This window comes from Bos mutus, chromosome 29 (genome assembly GCF_027580195.1).
Source record: "Bos mutus isolate GX-2022 chromosome 29, NWIPB_WYAK_1.1, whole genome shotgun sequence".
Classification (NCBI taxonomy): Eukaryota; Metazoa; Chordata; class Mammalia; order Artiodactyla; family Bovidae; genus Bos; species Bos mutus.
The window spans coordinates 34,110,041-34,135,494 of NC_091645.1; the positions used below are offsets into that span (position 1 = coordinate 34,110,041).

The 25,454-nt window shown below is 47.0% G+C and overlaps 1 protein-coding gene across 6 annotated transcripts in view; it reads right to left on the reverse strand.

The window, feature by feature from the left end:
- The window catches only part of LOC102266692 (neurotrimin), a 965,779-nt gene that overhangs the window by 158,949 nt on the left and 781,376 nt on the right, over nucleotides 1–25,454 (reverse strand). For all 6 annotated transcript variants that reach the window (XM_070365288.1, XM_070365287.1, XM_070365285.1 and 3 more), the window contains exon 3: nucleotides 24,092–24,324. In XM_070365288.1, coding sequence (XP_070221389.1) covers nucleotides 24,092–24,324 — 233 coding nt within the window. The remainder of the gene's footprint in view (nucleotides 1–24,091; nucleotides 24,325–25,454) is intronic.

Below are 25,454 nucleotides of genomic sequence, written 5' to 3' on the forward strand. Positions count from 1 at the left end.
AGGTGGTGCTAATAGTAAAGAACCCACCTGCCAATGCAGGAGACATAAGAAACTCAGCTTCAATCTCTGGGTTGGGAAGATCCCCTGGAGCGGGGCACAGAAATCCAGTCCAGTATTCTTGCCTGAAGAACCCCATGGACAGAGAAGCCTGGCGGGGCCACAACGCATAGGTTCACAGGGTCAGAGATGACAGAAGAGCCTCAGCATGCATGCATGCAGGGTCAAACGTAGGCAGGGCCAAACCACGTATAAGCCATCATCAAACAAGACACACTCTTTGACCAAAGCATTCTGGAATGTTTTGGTGACTGTTGTTGTTGCTGTTTCATGTTTTTAAGAGAGAAGGAATAGAGACAGTCCAACATTTAAGAAAAAGCATCATCCCATTTAAGCTGTACTACTGTTAAAGTAAATGTGTTACCTTAGAGAAGGGCAGGGAGTGGAAAGACCAGCAGCTCTGTAGCCAGAGGGCTTCTCTCTGTAGTTTCCTGGGCACCAGTCACATTCACTGAGACTCACTTTCTTCGCTTATGTCAACTACAAATTGGTGCTTGCCATGGGCACTTGCCATCTACCTCTACAAGGATTAAATCAGGTACTACAGTAGTTGCTGACTTTGAACAACCCTGGAAAGGAGCTCAGGGTGGAGACCAGAAATGAGGCACTCTGTGCTTAGGGAAGAACTGGTAGAACAGGACTTCAGAGTTAGATATTTTCAGGAGCTGATTTTAGGAGCCCGATTCTTGTGTCTCTTCATATCTAGAAAAGCATTAAAATCCTTCATAGTGATGAGTGTGCCTCATGACCAGAAGAAAGCTTCTGCAAAAAATATGTGCTTGATTACATGCACTCCCCCTTCACCAAAATCACATATGCCGACTCTCCCTCCTACCTCTTTGGAGCAGTTTCAATTTCTCAGAGCTATCTGAAATGCTGCCTCCTAAGCTATAGTCCTCATTTTGCCCCCAATAAAACTTAACTCAAAATTCTCACATTGTGCATTTTTTCAGTCAGCACTTAGAAAATGGAATTGATAACACTTGCCCTATTTCATAAGCTGCTGGTAATAGTGGGCATGGAAACCGCTTTATAAAGTCACATGTGTACAACTATTACACATGTCTTAAGAGTCTGAGAAACCTCCTCCAAGGTTCCCAGAGTCCTCTGGTGGAGACGAGGAAATGGCTAGCCTACTACACACGTCCGGTGGAATTACTAAAACAGCAGGTGTAGCAGCAGCTACAATGCATGTTCACACTGGTGTAAAATGCCGTGGTTTAAAAACACAACGAAAACACACGAAGATAGTTAAAAGGATAGAATTGGAGCAGTCAGAACATACATGCCCATCCCCACCTCCTGGGTACACGGAAACAGTCATAAAACAAATTCCTTAACCTCTATAATTCTGATTCCTTGGTATAAAATGGCAATGATAGAGAGATTTAACTCAAAGCTTCTATTTCAGGGGCTTTCCTGGTGGCTCAGATGGTAAAGAATTTGCCAGCAATGTGGGAGACCTGGATGTGACCCCTACGTCAGGAAGATCCTCTGGAAAAGGGAATGGCAACCCACTCCGGTATTCTTGCCTGGAGGATTCCATGGACAGAGGAGCCTGGAGGGCTACAGTCCGTGGGGGCAAAAGGATCAGACACAACTGGGCAGCTATCACTTTCACACACTTCTACTGAAGATTCAACTAAAAATGGGCCTATAGGAGATGACACCGTAGCTGGAAAACATGGGGAGCAATTACCATAATTATTTGTAGGATTACAGGTTGTCTCACTCTTTGCACATGTGCTATGTAAGGTCAGGTGCATGGACATGGAGTTATGCCCCTCTCCTCTAGATGACCTGGGAGATGTTTAGACACAGAGAGCTACAGGATGGCACGTGAGTTGCATGACTTTTTATACCAGCCCTTTGGTATTATAATTGATCTTGCCTGGTTTCCTCCTACATTGATCTCTTCAGAATGCTCTCGACACAAATGCAATTTTCTGCGGCCAGCAATCAAATTCGCCAATCAAACACGGCCAAAGTGATCGAAACAAAGGGCAGAAGTTGTGCTATTTCCAGCACAAATGATCAGTTCCTGAGTTTCTGACAGCACTGAATGGAAAAATCAAAATAATTTGAGGCAGAAACAGCCCAAAGCCCTTGGGCCCCCAACCCATTTGCAATATTCCTATGTGACCTGGAGCCTTCCGTGACGCACAAGTGGGGAACTGCACATCTTGTGCGTGCTGTGGAGACTTGGGAGTTGACTGACTTCCCCAATACTGTGGCTGTTGTTCAATCACTAAGTCGTGTCCCACTCTTTGTGACTCCATGCATTATTGGCGTTGAAGTAGATTTTAATGGTCTCGTTCTTCTATAAGGCCGAAACATTTTTGTATCTCCCAGCCAAACTGAGGATGATTTCTAGTCACTGAACAAATTTCCCCCAAGTCATTTTTTGTGCAGAAGCCTTGTGCTCTCTGAACACACTTGCTGACTGTGTCTCAGCACAGTGCTCAGAAAGGGAGTCAAACAAATGAGAAGAACCAGGAGGAAGCAGACACGGTTCATGCAAAGCGCCCATGTATTCTTTTTAATGTTTGTTTGTTTATTTGGCTGTGCCAGGTCTTAGCAGTGGCGTATGAGATCTTCAGCTGTGGCATGTGAACTCAATGTGGGATCTAGTTCCTGATCAGGGATGGAACCAGGGCCCCTGCATGGGGAACACAGAGCCTCAGGCATTGGACCGCCAGGGAAGTCCTCACCCTTGGTTTTTAACATGCAGATGTTACAAAGCATCCTTTATGAAAGCTGCCGATTGCTAACACTTTATGCGTATCAATTTGCAACAGCAGAACCCTGACTAGACACACGTGCACGTGCTGGATGCTAAGTTACTTCAGTCGTGCCCGACTCCTTGTGACTCTATGGACTGTAGCCCGCCAGGCTCCTCTGTCCAAGGGATGTCCCAGGCAAGAATATTAAGGTAGGCTGCCATTCCTTCTCCAGGGGATCTTCCTGATCCAGAGATCAAACCCTGGTCTCTTGCGTCTCCAGCATTGGCAGGCAGATTCCCACTGCATCATGAGGGAAGTCCTAAAGACACTAGAATCTATCACAGAATGAATGATGAGGAATTAGAGATTCATTCAACAAGCCACATTTACTGAGGACAATATGTGACATTTTGGCAAATGACTCTTGAGCCCCAAAGAGCTACGTTTTTGGGGTGAATAGATAATTAGAATATAATGAGGTCAGTACAAGGAGAGACCCATGTAATGCTTGAACAATCTGATTAGGGGAGAAGAGGACACTTAAGGAACACGAAAGGCATTGTCAAATATTGTCATTTCCAGCATGAGGTCAGGACCACATATGGCTGACTGTCCTACTCCTAGCACTCAACACAGTGCCTCAAAACACAAATATTCACAAATACTCAATATTTGTCAAACTGAATTGTAATAAAAAATATCCAATGCTTCCTCATATTATCCACATCACGATAAAGTGATGAGTGGTTGTACTCAGGCCATTATAAATGAGAAATCCGGAACCCAGAGAGATTACGTGTTTGATTGAAACATACACAACTGCTAATATTCAGCCACTTTGATCTATAACTTGTGGAAATTTACACAGTAGTAAAATTCAAACTTCATATCTCTTGATTCAATGTCAAACATTTTTTATTATTGCAAAGAAATCAACTTACTCTATGCAATTTGAGGATAAAAAACAAGACAGGTTTTAGAGGGAGGCACAGTTTTTAGGAAATCAATCCTGAATATTCGTTGGAAGGACTGATGCTGAAGTTGAAACTCCAATACTTTGGCCACCTGATGCAAAGAGCTGACTCATTGGAAAAGACCCTGATGCTGAGAAAGACTGAGGGCAGGAGGAGAAGGGGATGACAGAGGATGAGACGGTTGGATGGCATCACTGACTCATTGACGTGAGTTTCAGCAAGCTCTGGGAATTGGTGAGGGACAAGGAAGCCTGGCATGCTGCAGCCCATGGGGTTGCAAAAGAGATGACTTAGTGACTGAACAACAACAGAAAAAGAGATGGGATGAGCTGAAGTCTGGGCAGGAGATGGTCATAGCTCTCTGCAAACCTCCAGAGAGACACTGCCATGCTCCATTCCTGCCAGGGAAACTCCATCAATATTTACTCCTAGTTTTTCTCCTATTTGTCTGTCAGGGCTGAAGACAAAGGCAAGGTGCTCCTCCTGTTTCTAATCTCCAGGCCCCGGCCAGTAGCAGTTCCAGGAGGCTATTCTCAGGATGGGGAATAGCTGAACTTGGAGATCGCCCTAGCTAACACAGCTGTCTGGAGATGTCTACATCCCTCAGAAAGAGTTTTATAATATGTATGATGGCTCCATCATACATGTATCATACATGTATGGCTCCATACAAAGGACGATGTTGTTGACCACTCAGCCACTGGCCCTCAGGAAGAAGACAGAGGAAGATGAAAGAATGAACCAGAGGTTCAAAATAAGTGAAAAGCCAAAGGACTGTGTGATTAGAATTGATGACTCAAATCCTAGGAATAATAGAAACCACAATAGAAAACAAAAGGAGGTGGATGGATAATGGATCAGATAACATCTGAGGAGCTCTGTGATGTCTGATTCTAAAATCAGTTCAGTACACCATTTGCCTGCTCCTCAGTTCTGGTGGTGGGACTCCAAAAGGCCTTCCTGGTACAAGCACGTGCATCCCAGCAGGGCCAGGCTTCTGGGTCTGCACCAAGTGAGGGTCTGCCTTACATAAGCTCAGTCTTTTTTGTCCTGCCCCAGGAGGTGAGCTACTCTCAAGCCTGGGCTCTTCCCCCTTCTTTCAGGCAGATTTCTCACAGGCCTTGGGTTGACTTAAAGATTCCCCAGGAGATCTGGCCTGAAAATCAGTTCCAAAAGCCAAAAAAAAAAAAAAAAAAAAAAGAAGAGGAGAGCCAGATTAAAGTATCAGCCCAGAATTTATGCTCTAGACTTAAGGTTTAATAATGCAACAGAAAATCAATATTTAATAAAGCAAATGATGGAGAAAAACACTGCCCGGGAGATGAGGCTGCTGCGCTGTTTTCAAACGTCTCAGTCCCAGAGGAGGTTGGGTTGGCAGAATGGATCGGAGACGAGGTTGACAAGAGAGTCTGGCATGCAGACAATTGCAGGTCTCATTGATTCCTATTCTGTTATCTCTGAGCGAGTTGGCCATTTTCATTAAAGGACTAGCAGAGAATGACAATGAGAGTGACATGAGACACTCAATGGAGAAGGGACAGACAGCAGCCTAGGACTCTCATAATCCAGGTAAGAAGGCCTCCTAAACTCAGTCTATTTGGAGAAATGGGAGATTTGTACCTCTTTAGATGAACTCTAGAGAGGGGACAAAAGACAAATCACTCCAGCCAAACTCATGGTACCATGAAGAATGGGGTAGAATGTCCTTGCTCAGCCCAAGCAGTGTTGTGAACCAGTGACTTGCACTTAGTAGGGCTACAAGCTGCCAATGAGTGATTCTTGTATTTTGAGAAGGCTGGGCTGAGAAATGCAAAGTTCCTTGGGTTCTCTCTGCTTTCTAAGGATCAGGAGGCATTTGTGAGCCATAGGAAATTTTAACCAAACTAGACAGGTCTCTAGGCTCCCTCCTTTGCAGCAAACGGTCAGTTAGTCATTTTTCATTGGAAATTATTCTTCCCTTTGGGGAAGAAACAGGCTTCATCCTGTCTATGTCTCATGGACTTAGACATCTGGGTCATAGCTTGTTTCATATTCTTATTTGGCTAGAAGAAAATACAGCTGTTAGATAGCCAACAACCTTTGTGTGGTGAGAGAAGGCCATACACATTCACCCTGAACAAACCCACTGTGTTGCCTGCTACTGAAACCATGCATGGCCGCCATGTGTAATGCAATAAATTCTTTCAAGTTACTGTGTCTTCCATTCATCCAGGGCTCCCAGTGTAGCTGGGAAGAAGTACAGACATCGAAAGCCAATATGTTGCTCATAACATCAGAAGCCTCAGGCAAGGTGCGTGCCAGCCGCTGCCTGAATAGGAATGAACTCATTTGCAATGGACAGATTGGCTACTCACATTCGTTCTCTAAAAACACAGAGACAGCGCAGCGTATTGCTCTTGGTTAATTAGGAAACTTCTTCAGAAATCCTAAAGGCAACTGTAAATTAGGAGGAAAATATTGGCTTGAGATGGAGACAAGTCAAGATGAAAGGAGGAAAGGAGGTGGGAACCAACACCAAAGAAGTGAGTACCGAGGTTGATCTTGCTCATCCTTGTCTTGATGCACGCTGGCCACAGAGGTGGGATGTACTTTCGCCTAAAGCCTTCTGTGGCCCCAGTTCGCCCTGTCTTTTGCTGCTCTCTCCTGTTTGTGGGAATTTTGCTCGGTGAATTTTTTTAAGAATTTTTTTCTTTTAAATTAATGAATGAATGATGTTTGGCTGTGTCAGGTCTTCATTGGGACACACGGGCTTAGCTTCCGTTCAGCAGGTGGGATCTTAGATCCCCGGCCAGGGATCAAACTCATGTCCCCCGCATTGGAAGGTGGACTCTTAACCACTGAACCACCAAGAATGTTCCCACTGAAAAATTTTTATTGAATGAATAAATGAGCAAAATGCATTGAAAATAATGGGAAAAGGAACATGCCATGTAAGGAGTTGAGAGAGGGAAGGTCTAATCCATTGGTATGGTTTGAGAGATGTCCAGGGAGAAACCCCAGCACAGCCATGAGCTTATCCTGTGAATTCCTCATCATGTCACAGGTATTCTATAAATACAAGACAATGGTCCTCCCACACATCTTGCTGATAAAGGTCTCTGAGACTGTGAGGCAGCAGGCAGTTCCAGAAAGAAGCCTTAATGCTAAAAATGATGGTCAATAACACAGACTCTCACCTTCTTCTTGTGGTTTGGGCTTCTCTTCCTTTTGAGACTGACACATATTACGTCTGCTTATCTCTTAAAATTTAGAGTTCTGAAATTCTAGGTTCCAAATGAGTGTCATGATTAACTCCTATCTAGCCTGAGAGTGTCCTGGAAGAGATTCCTGCTGCAGTCCAATAACTAACAAGGTCTTATTTAGCATGGTGGGCCAAGAGGGTTGAATCACTGCAAAACTGACATTATAGGTCTAGCAAATGGGACTTGGTACTTCAGTGCTTCAAAAAGGTTAAAAAAAAAATAAAATAGGTCATGCTCTCTGGAATACATTACAGGGAACACTGGCTGAGGGATTCTCTGATCTCCCTGGCAGGGACCTCTAGAAGAAAATCTACACAACTGGGTCTAGATTTCAACAAACAGGAGAAAGCAGAAAAAGACAGGGAGGACTTGGGCCATAAAGGGCTTTAGGGGAAACTTTTCAACACAGGGAGTAATCAATACATCAACCAACTAGCTCAGGGGCTGCTATCAGAGCAGCTGTAATAATAATTTTATTTATAAAATTCCTGCTTCTCCTGAGACGCCCAGGGCACTGTGCAACAGCACTAAATAAATTAAATTAAAGCATGAAATATTATGAAAATGCAATGAAATCAACATTATGGAGAAAACAGGGAAACTCCCAAAAATAAAAGAAAAAAGGACTCTTCTCTGTAGGTAGCAGCATTTGGCAAGAGGATGATTTTGAGAAAGTACCTCAAAAGTTCAGCCTGCCAACAAGGGGGTAAACCACCCTGGGCCCTTTCAACAGCACGTAAGGGCTCAAGGCCCATCTTCCATGTGGAAGCTTTAGGATCTCTAGCAAGATTTTAACCCCTTTAAGCTTCAGTGTCCTCATCTGCAAAGTGTAGGTATCATATTCTTAACCTACCACCTAGGATTGTTGTGAGATAGATAGAAAGATAGATAGATAATAGACAGACAGATATATATATAGGCCATGCTATGCAGCATAGGGGACCTTGGTTCCCTTACCAGAGATCAAACCTGCACCCCCTGCAATGGAAGCCGGGAATGTTAATTGCTAAACCACCAGGGAATTACCTGCAGTGAGATTTAATGACATTTTGTTAAGTACTAAAGCCTGGTACCCATGATCTAGTAAAAACCCAATAAATGTTTTCTATTATTATTGCTTGTGGGCTTCCCAGGTGGCTCAGTGGTAGAGAATCTGTCTGTAATGCAGGAGACCTGGGTTAATTTCCCTGGGTTGGGAAGATCCCCTGGAGGAGGAAGTGTCAACTCACTCCAGTATTCTTGCCTAGAGAATCCCATGGACAGAGGAGCCTAGCAGGCTATCATCCATGGGGTCACAAAGACTCTACATGACTGAACATGCATGCACGCTCCTTCTAGTAGATTACTGCTGTGATTGCTGGATAGAGGATGCATAGTGGAGGACACGTACTGTACACCAATTAGGTAACTGATTAGGTAAACTGAGATACAATCCTGAACCAAGACAGTGACAGTAAAGATGGGCCAATATAAACAAGGGGTACCTATAGGATCAGGTGACTGAATTAGGGGTTCTATAGGAAAGAAAACAAACTTTGACAGCATGTTAAAAAGCAGAGACATCACTTGGCTGACAAAGGTCTGCAAAGTCAAAGCTATGGTTTTTCCAGTAGTCATGTATGAATGTGAGAGTTGGACCATAAAGAAGGCTGAGCGCTGAAGAACTGATGCTTTTGAACTGTGGTGTTGGAGAAGACTCTTGAGAGTCTCTTGAACTGCAAGGAGATCAAACCAGTCAATCCTAAAGGAAATTAACCCTGAATATTCATTGGAAGGACTGATGCTGAAGCTGAAGCTCCAATACTTTGGACACCTGATAGGAAGAGCTGAGTCATTGGAAAATACCCTGAGGTTGGAAAAGATTGAGGGCAGGAAGAGAAGGAGGTGTCAGAGGATGAGATGGTTGGATGGCATCACCAACTCATGGACATGAGTTTTAGCAAACTCCGGGAGATAGTGAAGAACAGGGAAGCCTGGCGTGCTGCAATCCATGGGGTCACAAAGAGTTGGACACGACTGAGTGACTGAACAACAAGAACAATTTGTAATATTAGAACAGTGGTTCTCAACGTAGGTGAAATATATAAGGACCCAAGGTGTTTTAAGATATAAGTATGCCATGACCATATCTCCAGTAAACTGAGTCAGAAACCCTAGTTGGGGAGGAGACCTTCAAGACTGGTGTTGTTGGATAATGCTTTAAGTAAAAATGATGTACAACAGCACAGAGGATCCCTGGCTAGGTGGCCTTCAATGTGTTTCCAGCTCTGAAATGGTTTGAGACCATGGTCCACGCTCATAGGGCACATTCCCATCTGGCAGCCATTCCTCCTGAGTCAGATTAGCCTGAGTCTTTGCTCATGAGAGGGAGGGCAATGCCTGTGGTCAGGTGTGTAGTGGTCAAGACACCAGAGCTCAGACCTGGCTCTGCTGTTTCCCAATGTGGGGGACCTTAGACCCAGGCGAGTAAAATTCTGTTTCCTCATCGGTTGCACAAGGTTGTTTTGGGCACTAAATGAGATGATATATGTAAAGTGCTTTACACCCACTTCCTGGCTGCCACATAGTAAGCTTTCAGTAAGGAACAGCTGTAAGTATCATGATCACTGCAGGATGAAAGCTCGAGCACTCTGTTTTCCTCCAGTTGCCTCTACAGTGAGATGAGATGAGAAGCTATGTTTACAACCTCCCAAGACCAGCACAGCTGTGGGCACACTGTACCCCAGTAAGGCACCCCAGTCTAGAGCCTCTGGGCATAGAGGGGGCCGGGAAGACCTCGGAACTCAGCTCAGACGCTTGCCCTGCGGCCACCATCCCACTCCGGGGAGTCCCTCTGTCCTGCTGCTCTTGCGTGTGGCTGGGCCCGGCCTCATGACAGGCAGTGCCTCTCTGCGGAGAAGGGTCTGGGCGACCAGTGGAGTGGCCATGATGTTTCAGACAACTGGTACTTTCACTCTTCACTTGCTTGAGTGGGTCAGTGGAAAGGCAGGTGGAGTTAAGGAATAGTCTTTCAGAACGGTCCTTCTGCCAAAGTCACCCCAGAGACCCCAGCCCCAGGGTGCAGCCCTCCTTCCCTCTATGGTTCTTCACATTCAATCTGGCCTAACATAAGTCCATTACATCACCATCAACTGTGAGTTCCTTCTGGCTCATAAACAGATACACCCCTTCCCCAACACATACAGCAGCATTAGGGATAAAGGACACAGACACACCATGTTTGAAGCCCAACAAAGAAACCTTCAGTGTACCATCTTCCCTCCCTGGGCTGTGCAGGGAGAGAATTCCAAGTGAGAACGAATGAGGACTCCCCAGGGGAAGTGATATAGTGTGAGTGACACACAGCTCCATTTCAAGATGTGCTTATTAGGTGAAATGAAAATAAAGAAATAAAAAGCACACTTGATTACTTATTCTCTGCATCACAGCCATGTGAGCTCTCAGTACTGGAGGGAAATCACAGATGCCGATCACAGGAGAAAGTGTCCTAGTGGACAGGCTGGAGGGCAGAGACTGCGGGGCAGGGGGCAGGCCGGGGAGCATGAGGCTGTGGACAGGAGGGAAGAGACTAAGGGATGCTAGACGAAAAGGGGCCAAGGAAGCAGGGGAGAAGGGAGAGAGACAGAAAGAAAACACAGCAGGGAGAGGGGATCCAGACAAACGTGAGAGCAAAGAGCCCATGAGCACAAGATGGCACAGGACAGAGACCAGGAGGTCAAAGTGAGGACAGTGCGGCCACAAGTTCAAGGTGGTGCTCAGGAAACAGAGCGACAAGGAGAGCAAACCTGAGCAGGGGTGGAAAGAAAGGAAAAAGGATGAAAGACTGCAAGAGGCAGAAGACCGCAGAAAGCGCAGGCGGCAACAGAAAAGAAGCTGCTGGCAAGATCAGATGAAAACAGTCTCGGAGAGACAGACGGGAGATGGCAGAGGGAGGGAACAACCGTCCCAGAGAGAGTGCGCATTTAACATCAATCCTGCCCATCTTCCAAACAGGGCCTCACTGTGGCCAACCCAGGGCATCATCAACAACTCACACGCGCTCAAGGCCACAGATGGGGAGACACAGAAGGAAGAAGCTTGGGGTCGGGGTGAGGGCCCATCTGCAAAGACGGCTAGAATGCAAGAGGTCAACGTTGTACCTTTTCAGTTTAAGGTGCCCGGGAGACAGAGATCAAGTCCAAAGAGTAACAACCACCACCCCCGCCCCCCGCCAATCCCAGCCAGTTAATAAGAGAACACTGAGCAACTTTATCTCAACTCCAACCCCACATTCCCAAACCACATCTCATAGCCCAGGGCTGGACAATGTCACCCGTCTCCTCCCACTAGACCCACATGTGTTTCCCTCACCCCAGCACCTTGGGGGCCAGTTATGGTCACAGAGCATAGTCTCTGTTTTGGCATCTGGATTACTCTGTCACCTCCTGCAGGCACCCCCACGGACAAGGAGTTGATATCGTACATATGTCTACATTACAAGGGTGGATCGCCAAAGAGCTTCTTACTTTAAAAAATAAATAATGGAAACAGCCTGCCCCAAAGATAGCCCTTTCTTCAACTCTTACATTGGCCAAACTTGCACTTCTGGCAGATTTGAAATACCAAACTTTGCTGACTCTCAGCCACCGGGAACTCGCAGTGTTAAAGGCCAGTGTATTAGCTTCCTGTGGAAGCTGTTAACAGGTTACCAAAGAGTGGCTTACAACAACAGAGATGTATTCTCCCACAGTCTCAGAGACCAAAAGTCCAAAGTGAGTCTCGCTGGGCTGATACCAAGATGCCTGCCGGGCCGCACGGCTTCTGGCTGCTCTAGCGGGAGAATCTGTCCCTGGTCTCTTCCAGAGTCTGGGGGCTGCTGACACACCCTGGTTCATGGCCACCTCACCCCAGTTACCAAGGACAGCAACCTTGAGGCCCTGCTCCATTTTCACATGGCTTTCTCCTCTGTGTCTGTGTACAATCTCCTGCCTCCCTCTTCTAAGGATACATGTGATTACATTCAGTGTCCACCTGGTTAATCCAGGCTAATCTCTCCATGCCAAACCTTAATCACTTACAAAGAATCATCATATAAGGTAACACTCAAATCTCCAAAAATTAGGACCTGATATTTTTGGGTGGGGATTATTTAACTGGTCGCAGACAGTCTCAACATATAACAAATCAATTTGCTTAACGATTAAAAAAAAGAAGCTTTATGGGTCCATTCATTATCCAACAAAGAGCCTGGGAGCCCCTATTAAGTTCCAAGCCCTGGGGATAGAATGCAAAAGCAGACACGCTTCTTGGAAAACATACATAATTCAGCTAATCACAAAACTAATGTCGAATTACAACTGCAGCGAGAAACACAGAGTTTCATGATTCTACCTCCAGGGGAAGGAAGGGTAGGGGCTAACCTAAGACAGGGGGTCTGAGAAAGCTCCCTCAGGACATGGCATTTGGATTCATGTCTAAAGGATGTCCATATATATACTCAGACGCCCAGCTGTGTCTGACTCTTTACGACCCTATGGACTATAGCCCACTTCCATGGGATTCTCCAGGCAAGAATACTGGAGTGGGTTGCCATTTCCTTCTCCAGCGGATGTTCCTGACCCAGGAATCTAACCCATGTCTCTATGCCTTCTGCATTGGCAGGGGATTCTTTGCCCCTGGTACCACTTGGGAAGCCCCAAAGTCCTTGCTGCTGCTGCTGCTAAGTCACTTCAGTCGTGTCCGACTCTGTGTGACCCCAGAGACGGCTTGAGAAGTGCACTTGGGCTTCAAGTGAAGAAATGGTGGGTGATGGAGAGCAGAGAGTGTGTGGGCAGACGAGCTGTTTTATTGTCATTTTAACAGCCAAGGGCTAAAATGTCAGACCATTCATTTCAAAAGACCTTCTATTTGCCTGGCCTTCCCGGAACCCAAGCTGGCTCCCCAGCTCACAAGAGCATCTCTGTCTTAGTCCTTGGATCCTTGTGAATGGCTCTGTCCCAACAGCTCCCTTATAAACCCTGATTACTGTCCCAACCCCATTATACCTCCTGATCACAGGGACCGGTCTCATTCATCTTTGTATCTATTCCAAACCGTGTATCAGTACTCGACATGTGATAGTTGATGCACAAGTGAAAGGGGAAAAGAACAGTGAGATTTTCTGATCCCTTATCTCAAAGCAGTGAGCAAAGTCATGGCCAGCTTGGGTGCTTAGAGGGAGGAGCAGCGTGAGCACAAGTGCCCCCTGATGAAGTCCAGCCACGGTGGTACCCTATGACCCCACAAACCAGACCTGGGAATTGTGAGAGAGGGGGATGATGGCAGGAGAGCAGAGGGAGATCGGCAGGTCAGAGGTCAGAAAACCAGGCACACAGAGTGCCATGGAGGGACTAGGATGGGGAGAGGGGGGTGCACCCCAGATGACCTCCAAGAACGGGGACCCAAATCTGCAAGAGGGCACAGATGCATTCTTGGTACAGAGAACCACGACTGTCTAAAAGAGCCAATACAAGACAAAGGGAGGGAAGAGCCTGGAAGCCTTTATGGCTGATAAATGACTACGCACACGGAGGACGTTATTATCTAGCGATGTTCAGCTTCCTTCTCTCCTGTACCTTTCTCCAAATTAAGACTGGGTGATACATCAAGACATTTCTATAAAGTGTGTCTAATCTGAAATAGATGAAAGAAGTAGGTCATTTTTCCAGGTACTTATGTCAAGATTCAGACTAGAATCCAGGACTCCTAAATCCTGAAATTTACTTCTTTCTGCTAAGCCATTCCATCCCCGACAGAGCCAACGCCGGGTTCACTGTGCAGACTCCCAATTAATCAGAGTAGAAAACACTATTTGCCAAGTGAAAATCCTCTATTTTGAATTCTTAATCCCCCCACCAGCTGAGTTTACCACAAAGACATGAATATATAATTGAGACATAAAGAAAACATGCCACCAAATTAAACTGCCCTAATTTTAAATCAATAAATTTTTTTCTCAAATAACATGAAATGAAGATCTCCCGAAAGGAAAACATCCAGCTCCAGCATCTCCGGGAGTCCTTCTCCACTGAGCCCAACTCCAGCAGAAGCCAATTAGATTTCTCACCAATGTCAGACTCTAAATTATCACAGACGGCTCTCAACAGGAATATAAATCTTACGCTCTGCTCCAAGGGGTGATACCATCTAGCCTAAGTTGGCCTGGAGACATCTAAAAGACTGGGTGTCCTCTGCCCACAGGCTCTTGGGTATCAATGAGAGGCGGATGTTGGTGGTGGGTGGTCTTGTGGACCCAAGGGGCTGTGGACCCCTTCCTGTGATTCTCATTTATCCTTGGCAGCATCCCTGCCCTCTCTGATTCAGTCATCATGATGACAGAGTTAAAAACCCCAGCTCCAAGGACTCTGTTAGTGCAGGGGAACTTTTTTGGTACCAGGGGCCAGTTTCATGAAAGACCATTTTTCCACCCATGAACCAGTGAGGGGCAGGGATGGTTTGAGGATGATTCTAGTATTATTACATTTATTGTGCACTTTATTTCTATTATTATTGCATCAGCTCCACCTCAGATCATCAAGCTTTAGATCCTGGAGATTGGGGACCCACACGCTAGTGTACAAAGAAAGGTACCTTAACTACAGTGATGGAAAGTCATCATCATTGATGTGACTGCAATTATAAAACATATATTGCTATGCTTTAAATACTGACCTTATGGCAAAAGAATCTTTGCAGTCTTTCCCCTGGGTATCTGGACATGCGAGGGGCCTTGGACTGGTTGGGTTTGGATCTGCTCTTCCTTCCAACACTTCTGTCTCCTCCAAGGTGCGTTGCCCCTGACACTTGCCATTCTCTATCCCACTGAGAGCCTTCTGGATACTTGGCTTTTGCCAAAACAACGGAATGCAACTTTCCTTGAGGAAGAGAAGTGATGTTGTTGAAGGACGTCAAGGGATAGGACGTCAAGGGAAATCGCAGGACACCCATCCTTCTGATCATCACTGAGCTCCTTTCTGGACACACAGGCCAGCCTAGATGCAGCCGATCTCCCTGGCCACACTTTCAGTGGTTTCGTCCCAGGAGCCCTGCCCTGGAACTCCGCCTGCTCCTCTGTACTCCTCCTCCTACATGTCATACACTCTCAGACTTTCCACCTTTGTGCATGCTGCTGCTCCTGCCTGGGCTGCTTCTTGTCGGAGGCCCCCCGAAATCCTGCTTACCCCTGAAGACCCTGGAGAAATGCAATCTTGCCACCCCCGCCGCCAAGTCGCTTCAGTCATGTCCGACTCTGTGCGACCCCACGGACTGCAGCCTACCAGGCTTCTCTGTCCATGGGATTCTCCAGGCAAGAACACTGGAGTGGGTTGCCATTTCCTTCTCCAATGCATGAAAGTGGAAAGTGAAAGTGAAGTCACTCAGTCGTGTCTGACTCTTAGGGACCCCATGGACAGCAGCCTACCAGGCTCCTCCATCCATGGGATTTGCCAGACATCTTTGCCAGTACTGGAATGGGGTGCCATTGGCTTCTCCCATGCAATCTTGCAGTTTTCCCTAATCTTGCAGATAAAGTCAGTTCCTCCCTTTCGGTGTATTCATGGCTTCTCTATGTATAAGCATCTGAATCCCTGTGACCTTCTAAGAGGGTTATTTGCTAATACTGCATCTCAGTATTAGCAATACAGACAAGGCGGGCACTCTGAACACTCATGTGCCCAGTGGCTGGTTTCCAAATGTTTGTTAAATGGAACTGAAAGTTGACAGCTGACAATTCTCAAGTTGACAAAAGATAGACTAAGAGATTTGGTCACCAGTTTCTCCCCATGCCCTAGGAAGCTGGGCATTTCAAGTTTAGCAAGAAGAGGAGAGAGGTTTCAGATGTTTCTGAGTCATTGACAACAGTTATGACTTTCAAATTAAAGATGCTGTTCTTGATCGCACTTGATACACACCCTTACAGGGATGACCTACCAGAATCTTTAGGAAAATAGCCATGAGGCAGATCCAGTGGGTCACAAAGCTATAAAGACACCTTATACAATCCTTCATTAAAAATATTTGCTTCGAGCTCAATTTAAGTAAACCACTGGGGGCCTCTGGTGTGGAATGGGAGTCTGGAGGAAGTTATTAGGAAGAGCTGCTCGCTCAGGATCTGATGTGTGACCTCTCCCCAGTGAAAAAGGGCAACAAGGCTTATTTGGAGGCTGCAAGGCTACACAAGAACCAGGAGAAATAGGAGCCACTTGATTCAGCCTCTGGGATGAGAATCTGAGGAAGCGCAGACTCCCTGGGGAAGACCACCTAAGGGAGAATTCTGCAGCTGCGCAAAGACCTCCCCTTGGGAGCTCTAATTGCCTGCCTGGAGGGACACTGTCCGACGCCCTAAGGCTTGCTGTGAAGTGATGGGGTCACCCAGGCTTTTGCTTCCCTTTTGCTGTGCTGTGGACAGTTTGGACACGGGACCCATAATAATATTGACTGTGCTGACCAGGAAGCCCCAGCAGGCAGGAGCCTGGTTTTCCCCACTAGCCTAGAAAACTGGAGGACCCTCCCCAGCAACACCAGACCCCACAGAAAATGCTATTATTACACCTATATAAATTTTACTATGGCAATTTCCTCAGTTTCCTTTAGTCTAATAGACTTTACCCTACTTGGCTTAGCAGATGGATGACGTTCCAGGGGGTTTACTAAAATTGAGTTAACAGGCTCAGAATTTTTGCCCCTCCATGGCCTATAACCGCATCAAAAATTTTTAAAACTCAGCAGGTAAAACTAAGTCGCCTCATTCGCATGCTGTTGAAATTCTGTGAATCAATTTCAGGTAAAATGCCCTACTTTCTTGTCATTCTCCAGGGTGCTCTGAGGAACACTTAATTGCGTGGAAGAATTTAATTTCCTGACTTTGGGGAAAGTCCTGTGGAATTCAGAGGCAGTCTTACAGCCAGGGCAAATATGCATTTTCATCTCTGTCCTGAATGGGGCAGGGAGTGGCTAAGACAGTTTGGAGAGCAGTTTGGGATGGCAAACGGGACCTCCAGCCACGCAAGGCCACTGGCAGCTGAAGAAGGCAGATGGGCTCAAAAGGTGACTTCTGTGGACTCAGGCTCAACGATGATGCTCCTCTGTTATGGACTCAGGGAGACACAGCCCGAATGGAAATTAGATGGTGCAAAGGTTTTCTCAGCTCCAAGGGAGCCTTGCAGGGCTGGGGGTGGGCAGGTGAAGAGGGGAGGAGGAGGGAGACTGCTTTCCTGAGGATGTGACTGGAGAGACAGAACTTGCTTTCATTGTAAGGATTACACCGCATGGTTCCGTTTGATCTGTTGTTTTTCAAATTCCCTTTTGTTCAGGTTTGGGTTGGGGAGGGTCTACGGGGCTTGGTGTCTAGAAATTAAAAGTTATTGTTCCTGTTCTCTTAATCATAATAATGAGTTTGGCTTGACAAGGTCAATTAATTATTCGGGATTAGGAAGCAACACTATTATACCTATCAGGCAGGTAAGAGGGGAGGGCTCTGAGCAGAGAAACAACACAGGCTAAAAGAAGGGCTGGTGTTTGCAAAGCTCTGTTTATTGTCTGCAAGTCACTGGCTGCTGCCGGCTATTCCCTGGCCTTTTCCCTTTCTCTCTGGAAGGGACAGCCACATCCTGGCTTCCTCTGCTCCTTTCTGCCTTATTCCACAGACATTAGTGGAGGCCCCGCTTCACGTGAGCTCCAGAGCCTGTTTGACTCCAAAAGGCAGGTAATTAACTATCAAACAATAGAAAGGATTTTCAGATTAATTCTGCCCAGGAAGAACTACGAAAACTCATTTACACCAAACAAAAGGGAGGGGTTGATTTGATGCTCCAGTGACAAAAGAGAGACCTAGTTAGGGTCTAGAAAACGGATAAAGGTCCAAAAGCTTGTGTTATTATTATTATTATACCAATACCTCCACTTTTACAAGCACTGTATTCTACTCTTCTCTATCATGCAAATGAGATTTAAGCTCAGCAGGTAGACCACCAGTCAATTTCTGCCCTCTGATAAGAAGACAACAGCAGAGGATGAGATGGTTGGATGGCATCACCGACACAAGGGACATGGATTTGGGTAAACTCTGGGAGATGGTGAAGGACAGGGAAATCTGGCGTGCTGCAGACCATGGGGTGGCAAAGATTCGGACCCAACTTAGTGACTGAACACCAACAACGCGGAGACCATTCCCTAAGGTTCCCTAAGACCACCAGGGCGGTTTCCCTGCACTACCAGGGCTTTTATAGATACAATTAGGGCTTTGGGGAGGTCTTCCATGCTGTCCTGAATTTGAGAACAATTCAGCACAAAGCATTTTTGTTCACTCTGCTTTCCAGAATGGGGCCTCTTGAAAGGAGCAATGAAGACAAGCGTAGAGCTTTTCCGAGAAGCTTGCTTTGGCAGCCGAATCCAGAGGGGGAAAGAGTTAAAGCGTGTAACTGAACTGGAGAAGCGGCCTCTTATTAATTACACTCATAAAGCAGGGCACCCTGAGGTCAAAGAGATGGAAATCGCTAGACCCAAATTTTAATAAATCGTAGATGGAGCTCCCTCACTCTGGTCTCAGAGATTACATTCCGGCTGCCTAAGTGGGCACGCAAACCCCTGGGTGGTCTTTTTTACTCTTCACAAACTTATTTTGAATGGAGAATTCAAGGCATCAGAAAATCAAGAATTCCTAGTGTCTGAAGCCCCCCTTTCTGTTGCCCCCATGTCGGCTGAAGCCCCCACCCTGCTGCCTCTTCAGCACAGGGCCCTTTAGACGAGTAAGCATCACCCTGCCCCAGGCTCCAAGGCCAGAATCTCCATGTCCTGGTGGACGCGCCTCCCCCACATTCACATACTTATTCAGCCACCGAGTTATTGCTCTGCTCTTTAGGACAAAGTTCCTGACTCCGGACGTCCTTCTCTCTGAAGCTAACAGAGGAACCCCAGACCTACATCTTTCCCCACAGTTTTCTCTTGTATTTAAAGCACCACCATCTTTTCTAATTTCCGTCTTCTCTCCAAAATCCCATCCCTGTTTCCACCTCACACCCGGCCTTTGAAGTCAATGAAGCCCATTTGGCTTCAGCACCTGCTGCCCAGGTGATGGTTCAAGGCCGCTGGGGACATTCCATCTGCACCCTTCAGTACAGGAGCCACCACCCCCTGTAGCTCTAGAAGCATCTGAAATATGGCCAGTGTGACTGAAGGAGTAGATTTTTAAATTGCATTTGGTTATAGCTAATTCGAATTTAATTTAAAAGCCACCTTGCTGAGCAGCTACTTAGCTCACCTGTTCTGTCTGTCTCTTATCCTTCCTGCCACCAGCCCCAGCTGCCTGCCCCCACCTCCCTCCCACACCAGCTCCAGTACCGCTCTCCACCCAAGGCTGCCCCTTGCTCCCAACCTGCCTCGGACACTCACCCCATGTGACTGCCCAGGCTCCTCCCCAGACGCTGTCCCGGGACAATGCAAATCAGAAGCACCATCAACTCTATCCTGCTGGCTGGTCTTACAGGCCTGGCCATGAAGGCTGAGTTCCCTGGGCTTTCACACTCTCCCCTCCTTTGCCCCGGGGCTCTCCATGGTTTGACTCCAGAGCTGCTCCTTCGTTCCCCAGGCTGCCCATTGCAGGGCTCTCCCTGCCGCCCAGGCCTGCCTCACCCCCGTCTCCACTCCAGTCACTTCACCAGTCCTGCCGGGACCTTTGGAAACCACCCCACTCCTCACCAGCACTGGAAAGCTCTGGGAGAATATAGGTAGCTCCAGAGCTATCCATCTAAAAAAAAAAAAAGAGAGACACAGAAAGTACAATGCAACAACTACAGGTAGTGAGAAGAGAAGAGACGGACCCACTAATAAAAGGAACTGAACACCCCTTCTTTCCCTTTTCTTTTACTATAAGGATGTGACAGATTATCAGTAGGTTTGTTTTTTTTTTTTTAGCTTTTTGAATGTTGAGTTTTATTTATTTATTTTTTTTAATTTCTCCCAAATCTTCCCACCCTCTCCCTCTCCCACAGAGTCCATAAGCCTGTTCTATACATCAGTGTCTCTTTTGCTGTCTCGTATACAGGGTTATCGTTACCATCTTTCTAAATTCCATATATATGCGTTAGTATACTGTATTGGTGTTTTTCCTTCAGTAGGTTTTTAAAATATCCTAGGGAACCAAGGACAACTCTAGAACTTGGCACAGTGAAAGGTTTGCCCTGAGGGGTAGAAGGGCTGAAGATGCACTAAGAACTCGAGCTCTGGAAGACACAGGAAAGGAAAATCCTAGCCTTCAGCCCCGAGCTTCAGCCAGAGGACTGACCATTGCCCAGCAGCCCTCGGAAACACGCGAGCCACATAAGTGGACCAGTCTCTGTAGAGAAGGTTTCTGAATGCTATTACAATGTCTGATCACATACCAGAGGGGTGAGAGGACCCAGGGGTTTGGAGGAAGTTGGTGCCCCAGAGGGATTTAGCCAAAGTCTACACTCCCAGAGGGGCTTCCCAGGTGGCGCTAGGGGTAAAGAACCCACCTACCAGTAGAGGAGACATGAGACATGTTTGATCCCTGGGTTGAGAAGATCCCCTGGAAGAGGGCACAGCAACCCATTCAAGTATTCTTGATGGAGAATCCCATGGACAGAGGAGTCTGGTGGGTTACAGTCCACAGGGTGGCAAAGAGTTGGATACGACTGAAGCAGCTTAGAACCTAAATTCCTGGGGAGGGTTTGGAGGTGGCATGCAAGTCCATCCACTCCCCATGAAGGGGAACTCATGCTTCATGGGTGGCATTTCATTCATCTTCATGTGCCTAGAGCTGGGCCAGGGTCCCGGGACAGAGTTGTTCTCAATGGTGATTTATGCCCCACCCTCGCCTTTATGAATGAAGGCGAGGGTGGGGGCGCATACAGAGAGGGCAGAGTGGCTGGTACTGAGACAGATTTAAGGGTGGAACCAGGCCTAAGCAGGGGATAAACACACAGAATCACAACCAGAGAGGAGACCCAGTAGAGAGAACAAGTGGGGCAGTAGGGGTATTTGATAGGAATGAGGGAAACATAATCTTAGACTTCAATAAGCTCATGTGATCCTGTGAAAAAAAATTACCTTCCTTCTGTGTGGGTTTATTTATGTACGAAGCTGACTACACGTACCCAAATACACACACTCTTGGGTAAAAATATCAGTTTACTTCCTTTCTGCTGCTGCTACGATGTGTGTGTCTGTCTGTGAGTGTGTTTTTAACGATCACAATACAGTTTTGAAAAGTTCATACATCTTTCATTTCAACACTGTTCTGCAAAAGTTTGAGCGGGGATGACAACAGAATCCAGAAGTCCGCTTTTGCAGGGAATGAGGGTTTATGTTCAGTACAATAAATGATCCCAAGATAAATACATTCTTAAAAAAAATCCTGGATGGTGATGCATCCTCTTTCCAATACAGAAACAGGGAAGCTTGGCTGTATTTAGTTTGTCTGATTGCTTTTAAGAGCGGGAACAGGCTGGCTCCAAGAAACCACGGTCCTCTATTCATTAAAGTGTCAATAATGCCCGGTCCAGGCACATCGACAGCAGATTAGCTGGGGCTGAGTCTGTGGACAAGACCAGAGCCTTTTTTAACCCGGCTCGTTTCCAGATCAATACACCCATCAGCATTCGAAAATTAGCCCAAGATGAGATCTCGATACTCAGGGAGGTGTGTCATGCTCAGAGGCCACCGCTCCAAGCCAGAGGTATAAATGCTGAGCTGCAGATTAGACACTTTCCATCAGCGCGGACAGGAGGGAGCATTGCTGTAGACCCCATCCCATATCCCCTGCCCCTCGCGCCTCCCCACCCCTACACACTCAACCTCCCCTCCTTGAGTCTACGTGAGTCCTTGGGGCTACAATCCAGCCATTTGCTTCAAGAAGCATTTGTTAAATGTGCACTTTATTTAAGACACCTGCCAGGCACTCATGGTGAGAGTGTATGGGTGCGTGGGAGGAGGGAGAGGGGAACTTAAGAAAGAAATGGCACAAACATGATCCTTGTTTGCACAGGGGCTTCCGAGTTTCTCACAACTCCTTCCGTTTTCTGGCTCCATAAAAGCCCTGCTGCCTAACACAAGTGTCTGTGATGGTGCAGAGTTCCTAAGGTCTATCGGTCAGTGTCAGACACTCTCGGCGGTAAGTGTGTGTGCATGTGGAGGGAATGGGGCGAGGGGCACGGGGTGTGGCTTGGGACACACCACTTGCTGCAACCCGAGCCACTGAGGCATCCTTGAGTCCCGCTTGCAGAAGAGGGATTCTCAGCCTTCTTCTGGCCAACTCTTCGCAACAACACGTTCACCCACGGAAACCATCTCAAGGAGCAAAACCTATTCTTCCGTTAGTGATACACTCTGATCCTGTCTCTGTAATTTCATTTCCTTTAAAAAATGCTGCTTGTACTCAGCAGTTTGAAAGATATTCATATATAGAACCAACAAAAGAAAAAAGCCATCATCATTTTCTTTTGGAAAAAGGAGAGGGGAAAAAAAAAAAAAAACATAGAATGCACACAACGTGGTGTGACCAAGGTGTGTCGCAGCACGAGGGGCTCAGAGGCCTCATCGGCCTAATCCCTGAACAAGTGTCCCTCCAGCCTGATCTCTAACCATCACTGCCCACCGACTTGCCTTCCCCAATCGGCACCCTGACCCTGGCTGCCCTCTCTCCTGCCTTCTCCCAGCTTGCTCCCCGTGAATCTTCTAGCTCCTTCCTATTCATCTTCCTTGAAGCACCATCCTGCTCCCTGTGTTTTCACCCACCATCCACAGCTATCTCCTCCCTGTGGGTGTACTGCCAAGGGGGTTGCTGGCGACCGGGGGCATATCGCCCCTGGCCTGCCATCTAGGGGGATGAAGAACAGGAGAGAAACCCCAGCAGAGGGCCCAGCTCCATCACTTGGGGGCTTCACCTCTGAGGTAATACAATAAGGTATCTGGTCCACACACAACTATGTTTTTTAAAAAGTTAAAAACAACTATATTTTTTTAAAGTGAAAGCATGAGTCTCTCAGTCTTGTCCAACTATTTGCGACCCCAAGGACTGTAGCCCGCCAGGCTCCTCCGTCCATGGGATTTCCTAGGCAAGAATACTGGAGTGGGTTGCCATTCCCCTCTCTGGGGATATTCCTGACCCAGGGATCGAACCCAGGTCCCCTGCACTGCAGGCAGATTCTTTACTGCTGAGCCACCAGGGAAGCCCTAGCTAACACTTAGATAGCATCTCTGTGTGCCAGACCCTCTTCTGTTTCACACTCCAGTACGTGGAAAGTGTAATCCTCACCGCAGACCTTTGCAATACTGATTCCATTTTACAGAAGGAAACCGTGAGACGCAGTTGGTAACTTGAGGTTCCCCCAAGCCAGAAAGCGCTGGCTCCCTGACAAGGAACCTGTCTGTGTGGTCACCTGTGGTCTGAATGTTTAGTACCTGCTCTGCTTATGGGGAAGCACAGAAGCTCCAGGGAAGCACAGAGACAGCAGAAGTAAGAGAGAAGCAAAAACACAGATCCCAAAAGCTGGGGGTGAGTTGAGAGGCTCTGAGGAACAGGAGGGGAGTGGGATGCAATCAAAACATGGAGAATCAGACACAGGTATTAAAGGGGAGACATGGTCCCGGGCTGGAGGGGAAAGAAGAAGCAAGCAAGCTGCAAACAGCAGAGGTGGCTGTCATCATCCCAGGTAGGTGTCTAGAGCATCCGCGGTCGGCTCTGCCTTCTTTGCAGGCTGTGTGAGGGATGGCATATGTGCAGAGCCAGAAGAGCTAACACGCTGCTCTGAAAATAAAGCACGCTTAGCGCTGGATAGAACCTTTAAAAAACTCAGAGGAGAAAAAAGCCAAGGAAAGAAATAATGAGGAGATAATTTTCTGAGACAATACATTATTGGATGAGGAGCAAAGAAAAGGCCCCAAATCCTAGTCCTATTCAATGGGAAAATGATTTGAAATTTCAGCATCTAAGGGCAAAGCGAAAATTAGGAAACCATCCTGGCCAGATGGAACAGACAGTCTCATTTAAATTGAGGATCACAGTGAAAGTGTCAGACACAGGCCCTCCCAGCCACCCCTGGCTGGCCCCAAGGCTGCCTACCTTGCACGATGAGGTGGACGCGGGATGTCTTGGGGTGGTTGTCCGTCTGCACGGAGCAGGTGTAGGGGCCCTCATCGTACACGTCCACATTCTGGATCTCGATGCTGTACTGGGTCTGCGTGTTGCTCAGGAGGACCACGCGGGGGTCTAGGCACCACTTGTCATTCCCGGCGTAGAGGATGGTGCTGCGGTTCAGCCAGGCCACCCGGGTGACCCGATTGTCAATCGTGCACCTGGAGAGAGGACCAGATGGGTAAGTCAAGGGGACCACAAAGAAAGAGATGCCATCAGGGTCTTCTTGGCAAGACTGAGATGACTGGGCACCCTGCTCCCAGTGTACACACAGGCACCTCCTGTTTGCTTTGGCCTGGGTTTCAGCATCAGAGGCCTTGCAGAACTGCAGCCTCAGCACACTGGCTGAGTGACCCTGTGTCTGAAAACCCCTGAGCACAGAATGGTTTCAATGGTCCTAAATATTCAATAGCTATAACCTGGAGTCATTGTCCATCCCAAGAATAGCTCGGCCCTGGGACTACCCCCACCTCCCCTCCCTCTGAGATTTCCATGATATGCATGATAATAATTCCTCGCATTACTTTCTAAATGTTCTGGGTGTACTAAGTTGTCCAGTACTCATAGCAACGCCACGAGGAAGGTCCTATTGGTGAAAAGAATTGAAGAACAAAACACTGAATGCATCTCCTAAATCACACAGATAATAGCTACTAGATCAGAAACCCAGACTTTTAACTACTAAACATTCTTCCTCTCATCTCAGAATAGCAGATTCCAACAGAAGGCTTTTGAAGTCAAAACTAAATACAGACCACCACCATTGCTATTTCTCTTCATTACACCCAGGGGCAGAAATGTTCAATTACTGCTAGACTGAAGGCATTTTCCAAAATCTCAAAACTGTTCGCACGTGTAAAAATAGATTTTCTTTCTTTTATTTCTGCATCTGGAGTCCCCAAATTGTGGAAGCTCCCTTCTCTTTTCCTGCACTTTCAAATTTCCTAGCTACTCTGGCCAAGTCCTCATCAAGTTTCTCTGCATTCATTTCCTTCTCTAGCTACACAGGATATGTTCTATGGCCTGAGGCTAAATTCACAAAGGCAGTGTCCTGATCCTGAGTATAAGGCTGGAAATAGCAACAGAGCCACAGTAGGTACAATATTGCCTCCAATTTATATCTTCTTCTGCAGAGTACAAAGCGCTTTTACATCCACACTGTGATTCCTGCAGCAAATTGCTGAGATAGATGATCTTACCATTCTCCGCCTTAAAGATCAGGCCTCCAGGATTGGAACGGTCGGATAACTTGCCCAGAACAGAGAGCTGGGGGTGATGGAGTCAAATATCT